General features: G+C 36.7%; 1 protein-coding gene across 1 annotated transcript; it reads left to right on the plus strand.

Annotated features, from left to right (window-relative positions):
* Positions 1–7,241: 7,241 nt before the first annotated feature.
* Positions 7,242–7,874, plus strand: LOC145280279 (E3 ubiquitin-protein ligase TRIM13-like). The gene has a single exon (XM_080132052.1). The coding sequence runs from the start codon at positions 7,242–7,244 to the stop codon at positions 7,872–7,874; it is 633 nt and encodes a 210-aa protein (XP_079988178.1).
* The last annotated feature ends 276 nt before the right edge of the window (positions 7,875–8,150 follow it).

Below are 8,150 nucleotides of genomic sequence, written 5' to 3' on the forward strand. Positions count from 1 at the left end.
TTATCACTCTCTTACAATTATTTCTAGCTTCTATAAACTTCTGTTTGTTTGAGCTGGACTTATGTCGGTTGAATCCGCGGAACGCATGCTGCCTTTGACAAATGGCAGCTGTACAAGCAGAAGTAAACCATTGGGGAGAGTGGGGCTTGCTATAGAATTTCCGTGCGGGAACATGTGCTTCAAGTGCAGTTTTGAACCATTTTGCACACTGTTCTGCTGGAAGAGAAAAGATATTTTGCCATGGGGCATCTCTGATGAGTTCCCTGATGGCCTCCCAGTCAGCCTTTTTGTAATATCTCGTTGTTTTGAGAAGTGGGTCTTCAGTTTTAGAGCGAGAATTTGAAGTGATTTCTACCATTATCACAGCATGATCAGCATTCCCGAGTGGGCACTGAGCATTTGTTGTACAATCATCGGGAACCGTTGTCAGAAAGAGACTTAGAAGTGAGGCATGTTGATCTTGTTGGTCTGGGAAACGTGTCGGAAATGTAATCGTCTGAGATAGGGAATGGAATATAGAGAAGTTATGTGTTGTGCTACCAGCTACGTCTGTGTAATTAGAGAATCCTAGCCAGTTACTGTGGTGGACATTGAAGTCACCAAATACATGTACTTGTGCGCTAGTATTGAGGGAGAGTGCTATATCTATGCTGTCAGAGACTTTGTTTATTAGGGTACAGTCCTGGGTTGAGGGAGAACAGTAGAGAAAATACAAGTAGCTAATATTATGTTGCATATTTTGTCTGGAGCACATAAAGGCCTGGTCGTCTGATTCTAGTTTTATTTCTCTAGTTAGGGGGAGGGTGTTACGAATATAGACTCCAAGCCCATACATATGTCTGTTTGAGTCCTTACGGCAGAGTGGGAGATAACCAGCATGTTAAAGTGGTTAGAGGGAATGGAGGAGTGAAGGTTAGTTTCACTTAATGCTAAGATATCTGGGATGTTTGCAAGGAGAAATGATTCAACATCATCTAAGTTAGTTCTAAGCCCGCGGATATTCGTAAATGCAAGCCTCAAGGGAGAAGGCAGGTTGGTTTTCTTTAAGTTTGGTCCTGGTTTAAACATAACTTTTGCTTGAGCTGTCATTTCATTTCATTTAATTTAAAATTTTCAGTTAGGGTGAGTGAGTGAAGGGGTACTGGACAAGTGATTGTGCAGAATATCACACATGCAATACAAGTAGACGATCAGCTGTCCTCACCCACAGGGTTGTGGCCTCAGGAAAGCCCACCGGGGATGAGTGCAGGATCCCTTTCCATGCGCGACATGGCACTACAAACATTCCAATATTATACAACTGTTGATGGAACAGCTGCTCTAAGCGCTATCAAAGAGTTAGAGCCCCTGTACTATCAGTCGGAAACAGCAGCCAGGAACTGTCAATCCGGTACCCTCAATCCATTAGGCAAAGTCAGCCCAGTCCAACTGCACCCACATATATGGTACTGAAGCACCCCACTGTGTCCAGTTTAGGGTGATGGAATGTGGCAGGAGTGGGGAAAAGCGGTGTTCATTGCCCTAGTCAGGAAACAATGTCAACCACTGGGTGATTCAGACGAGTCCCTATGATAGCACCTTTACGCCTGAGTAATAGGCAAAGGAGTATGAAAGCCAGGCGATAGACAGAGCCTATCTCCTCCTTAAGCAGTTTAGGTTTGCCAACCGGTGATTTGTTTGAATCAGAAAGTTGTCGTCCAGGACTGAAGAGGCCTCCCTTCAGAGTTTTCCTTCTCCTAGATGGATGACCTGGGAAGATCTATGGGCCCATCAGCTCCGAGAGGGTTCGCCCCATGCCTGGGTCCTAATCCAGCTATTTCTGCGACCCCGCATGGGTAGTTAATAGTAATTGGTCATTTAGGTTAATATATATTGAAAAATTTCACTCCTCAAAGTGGTTAAAAAAGGACATTACTATGCTTTCCATTTTCATTTTTAATGGGAGAGGGGATAGATAAAAATTCATGCAGTGGAAGTAACTAAATTTGCAACAGCATTGGTTTGAGAGAGACGAGTTAATGTATGGTTAGATATAGTTTAGTAAGTTTAGGAATAGGATAAAGTGTTAAAGTATGATTTACTTGATATTAGAAATTAAGATTTGGTGCCCAAACTAAGTATTTAATATGACTGAAGGATATGATATATGCTCAGTATAGATACAAGAGAACATTTGATTTGGAGTACAGTTGGAGTACAGTACAGATAGATATAGGTTATGGCATATTCTGTAAGTATAGTTAAATATAGATGGATGGATAAGTAGCATGTTTTCACTGTATATGAATGCATGGAATTTTAGACATTGAATAAGTTGCCTTCAGACTTCTAATGAAGGAGGATGGCTCCGCCTTTCTCTTGATATCCGGAAGTTTGTATTACAATGAGTACCGATTCAGTTTGTGTAATAATTATTGCAATACTATCTCTTATCAAAAGAAAGATATTAAGGGTTGCTGTTCCTTATAGATCACTTTAAATCTATGTATAGGACTATGGCTAGTAAGTATTTACTTAGAAGCTTAGTTATGGGTTAGGAGTTATAATCAGAAGCATGCCTAAGAAATCTTTAGGTGTTAATGTGTATCGATTTATGAGTCTGTTAGGGTCAAGGGCTGGGAGCAAGGACCTCTCTAAGTTACGTGCAACGGATTAGATTTAGTGGCAACTTAGGAAATAGAGCAGTTGATTAGTTAGTGACCAGGAGAGAGAGAATTTAAGTAAAAAAAAAAAAAAAAAAGAAAAAGAAAAAAGAAGTTTGTCATGCAAAACAGACAAGGCAGTCATCTTGAAGGTAAAGTATCTATAGGATATACGTAGCCTACTAGCAGTGGTATTTTTTGCGGTTTTGAGAGGAATTATAGGTACATAGTGTTGTGGTTTATTGTACAAGTCCGTAGACTAGGTCAGCCACGAAGCACTTCTGATATTGTAACTGAGTTTATCTAATTTTTAAAAGTAGTTGAATAGAGTATTATGAGGTGTTCTACTTAGCTTAGGAATAGAATGAAAATTTAAGGTAATATTCAAAATGATATAAGGAATTAAATGATGATTAGATATATGATCACTGGATGTTGACCTGCTCGGGAGAAATTTTTGTATCTATTCAGAAGAATGTCTTAGTGATATAAGATTTGAGAAATTAAGAGTCCGAGGATACAGAAAGTTCTGAGCTGATGAGTATTCAGCATAGGCGATTAGATATAGGTAGCAAAGGTGGTTTAGTTTAGTACGCACGTATTGTACATATTAAGTATACTGCTTCAGTTCTACCCTCTATCGTAAAAAGAAATCCGTTTGTAATGCGGTTGGTTAATTTGTCAAGAAAGAAAGCATGTAAGGTTGTTGGAATAAAACAGAGCTTATCTAATTTTTTTAATAGTATCAGTTTCAACATATTCGAGGAACTCCAATTTCAACATATTCGAGGAACTCTAAAGAAGAGCCAGAACTTCGAGAAGACAGTTAAGCCTAAATGGTTTGGTAGGAATTCCTCTATTATATTTTACTTTTATAAAACGTTTTTTTTTTGTTATTATGATTGGGCAAGCAAGGCATAATTTGTGCCTTTGAAGGTACTATTTTAAAAGAAAGACTACACTTGGAACAAAGATTTAAAAGAACTATTTTTGGCTGACATACACGAGTGAGGCCCCCATTGTGAAACGTACACTGACTACAATGTTGTATGCAGAGTGTTACAGGGAGCGTTCCTTAAACCAGAAAAGGCGTGAGTGCAGGTTCAACTTTCGTTGTCGCTGTTTTTCTCGTATCAAAAAACAGAGAAATTTTATTTTCTTGAATATAAAAAAAACCTACTCTACAAGAACACCACTGTTTTTGGGCGCACTTAAACCATGAAAAAAAATCACGGTAACATAAGAGCATAAGCACCAAATCTCTTTTTTCTTTTTATTTTAAATTTGTTTGTTAAAATTCGGCAAAAAAAAAAAGAAATAACAAAATAATCCGAAAATTGCAAAGTTCAAGCCAAACTGAAATTTTTATTTTCTTATAAAAAAATAATTATTAAAACAAAAACAGTCGAGTAAGTCTATTTTATTCAAGAAAATAAAATTTCAGTTTTTCAATATGAGAAAAACAGCGACGACAGCATAAGTAGGAACGCTCATGCACACGTTAAGGAACGTTCCCTGCAACGCGCTGCGTACAACATTGTAGTCAGTGCATATTTCGTAATGGGGGCCTCACTCGTGTATGTCAGCCCTATTTTCTGCTTTTTGTATGCTCTTATTTTTCAGCCTTTCAAGTAAGAGTTTTTTGGAGGAAGAAATGAGGATATTTCCCGTTTTTCCCAGAAAGTGTCATTCGTCGTTTCAGGCGTAGAAGTTTTTACCGCTCAAATCGATAAAAGTTGTTTGATGTTGTCTCTCTCTGTTAGAGACCTCTTTTTCTTGCATGTCTTGTCAGTTTATCCCTTTTTTTTTTATCTAAATGTTTTAATTTTATATGCTTCCTTAAGGATTTTCTTTTTTTTTACCGTAGCTTTGGAAAATAAAAGCAACCATAACAATTTATTTTCTTTTAATAAAATTTGGATCAATTTAATTACCTTTTGGGTCTATATTTATTTGCTCTTTCCTTTAGTTTCCCATTTCTGTAACATTTGCTTTATATGTTTCTTTTTGTTTTTTGTTTTTTTTTGGGGGGGGGGTTGTTTTCCTTTCAATCTGTTACCTTCGAAAACAGATATTGATATCGACCCCAAAATTACATTACTTGGTCTCTTTCTAGCTTGGAAGATGTTCGTATGTTGTACAGTAGTGGTATATATATTTAAGAGATGGCGAGGGAGTTTATATTAGACCAATACATATAACAGATATAACAATAGTGATGATGAGGGGAGATACATTTATATATCAGTTCTTATATTTCTTGTAACACATATAGAGAGGAGGAGAGATACATATTCTTGGAAGGGCTACGCAATGTTCATAATAAAATAATCTACACATTGCCTTCTGGGTGTTGAAAGATGACAAAACACAGTTGGTGAAATGACGACACGAAGACAACAGTTACAAAATATCGATGGTGATTCTTTATTCATTGGACCAGTCGAATGCTGATGACGTCAGGAATTCACATTTGTCTCTACATGGTTAACCTTCTACCCCTTCGCCTTTGTTCGAACATGTTTTACACACCCACATGTACGCATGCACGCACGTACGCACGTATGCACACACACATGCACGCATATACACAGCCTCATACACACACTCACATTCATGCACGCACACACACCCGAGCTGTGACGTCACTTCCTTTTAAGTGAAAACCAGACATGCGCACCCAGAACACTAACTCCAGTATAAAAGTCAACAAAACCTGTTAACTTCCCTTTTTCGTCTGGACCAGTGTTCGAGCTGCTTAGTCGACGAACCGACCGTGTGTTCTAACGTCACTTTCCCTGCTACTGTAATGTGGGGCAAGCTCAAGCACACTTTATACGCTTTCCCTCTCGATGAGCTGGATTGACTCACTCTATCTCCCCTTCGCTTTGGCCCATCGACACAGACATGTGCGCGACGTTCGACTGAGCTTAACCCTTTCTTTCTACAGACGGCTTGCCACTTTGTGTTTCTCTATTGCATTCCTTTTCCTTCCACGCGTGTAGTCATCAACGGCTAAATGAACACGTGTACACCGAAGACTTTCATTTCTCAACAGAAAATGAATGACATGTTTATTTTATTCCAGCATTTGAGTTCTTTGTTTCCTTCATTCAATTCGTTTCATTATTTTTTCTTGTAGCGAGTTTAGGGTATTTATATCCTGGTCCGCAACACATTTTAGCAGGAGCAGCTTCGCGCAAAACACGTTGTAAAAATGTGATTTTCTACGACCCTCGCTTTAAAAAATCCTTTTATTTAAAAAATACATGGAATTTAAAATATCAATATGGATACATTCTTAAGAATTAAGGATGGACAGGAACTACCTATTTAATAGTATATTTTAAGTAAGTGAGTTTTTTGGCATATATATATATATATATATATATATATATATATATATATATATATATATATATATATATATATATATACATATATTTATAAGCAAGTCAAAATATGTTGATTTTCTTTATATTTTTATAAAAAAAAAACCGCTTTAAAAAACAAATATTGCATAATTTGCTATTGAACCTGTTATTTTTTTTAATTTGGTCTTTGCTCCTTTAATTGAAAAAGAAATTAGGGTTTGAATTACATTTTTCAAGTAGTTATAAGCTTCGAAAAATAGTAAGTTGAATTATTAAAGTTCTGATCTTCATTTTTAATACACCTAAATCACATTTTCAATAAATTATTGACAATAATTATGTTATTATATTTTACCCATTTAAAGTTTGTGAAATATGTAAATAAAAAAAAAAATTTAAAAAAAGCGTCTGCTAAGATACTGGTGTCGACCTTTAAGTGTCCCTTTTAGTGATTACCTGGTTTGAGGATATTTGTACAACAAAGCGGCAAATCTGCCAATTTTTTAAAGTATTATAAATTTCACTAATATGCTGGAGAAATGTTTCATAATTTTCCATCCCGTTGTCAATTTTCATATCGTACGCCTCTCGATACATTGCTTCGTCAACATGGGACCATTTCATATCTCCCGAAGACACTTCCGTATTTAGAAAACAACAACAACAACAACAACAACAACAAAAAATGGGTGACCGATTTACCAGAACGTTGTAACTAAATGTGAGCACCCCTTTCAAATGTCGAAATGATTTTTTTTATATATAATCTGGTTAATTAGTGTCCAATCAGTAATAATTCAGTGAAAAAATTTCAAAAAACCTATCAGTATTTAAATTACACATGGGGAGGGGGTGATGGTTGTACATTAAAATAAAGAAAGAGAAAAAAAAAAAAATTGGCGGAGTTGTACAACTTGTACAACTTGTACAACTCCGCCCATTTTTTTTTATTCCCGGCGCCTTCTAGATGTTTCTAGTCTAAGAAAACGAAAGTGTTTTTCAGTGTATATTTAGTGGGGTAGTTATACAGTTTGCTTCCGAGTGGCGTGATAAATTATTAACCAATGATAACTCCGCTGCTACTGCTATAATTTCTCACAGTTTCTAGTTTGCTTTTCATTTCAACTACTGCGTTTGACTTGAACAGTAGCGTTAACATTTGTTAACAGACAAGTTCAATTCAGTCAATCAGAAAAAAAAAAAAAAAAAATCCAGTCCTATTAAAATGGACTCTCATGAAAAATGTTCGATTTGTCTGGGATTTTTTAGAGAACCAAGGAAACTTCCATGTCATCATTATTTTTGTACTGAATGCCTACAGAATTTGGTAAATGCTGTTCAGAAAAATTCATTTTTATGTCCCTTGTGTCGAGCCGCCACTGCGCCGGTTGACAAGCATTTACCTTTAGATCGCTGGGCGAAGGGTTTCCCTATCATCAACACGGAAACAAAAGAGGAAAATCCATGTCCATTGTATTGTACCGATTGCATGAAAAGTGGCCTTTACGTCGACGCTTTTGTTGTTTGTTTAAAGCGTCGCGTGAGATTGTGTTATGCCTGTTCTAAGAAAAATAATCAAGTTGACCAACAGGTGTCTGAAGATCAGCAAAATTTATCTGAAAATCCGGTGACCGAAGGTTTGTTCTTTTGTTGGAACTGTAGTACGTTTTCCAACGCTCAGAATTACCTTTCTAAACATGCGGTTTGCATTGCGAATAATGCCGACGCTGCCCAACCTTTTATCCGTGCATCTAAAGAGATGCGTGAAAAAATGGAAGGCGTAATTAACAACATGGATGACCTTCAAAGGAAGGCGCACGACATTCTGATCGACTTGTCAAAACTTGGTCAACGATAACAACACGAAGACTTTCAAAAAAGGGTCCTGTTTTCGATGGATGAAAATAGCATGAAGAACTACAGCAAGCACTTAACGACCCTTGATGAAACTATGAGTGAGATCCAATATATGCCGAAAAGAATGATTGATTATTTGGAAAGTCAGGAGTTTATCCAAAAAATCACAGACGATCTCGAATATTTGAAAAAACAATCACTTATCGACCATGATATTGAAGAATCTCTGACTCATTACAAGAATAAGTTGGCTAAAATTGTAGAAACAACTAAGTAT

This window comes from Euprymna scolopes, chromosome 7 (assembly GCF_053919585.1).
Source record: "Euprymna scolopes isolate OS-2025 chromosome 7, ASM5391958v1, whole genome shotgun sequence".
Lineage (NCBI taxonomy): Eukaryota > Metazoa > Mollusca > Cephalopoda > Sepiida > Sepiolidae > Euprymna > Euprymna scolopes.

Coding starts and splice junctions, on each gene's coding strand:
- LOC145280279 (XM_080132052.1), top strand. CDS start 7,242: ATGGACTCTCATGAAAAATGTTCGATTTGTCTGGGATTTTTTAGAGAA.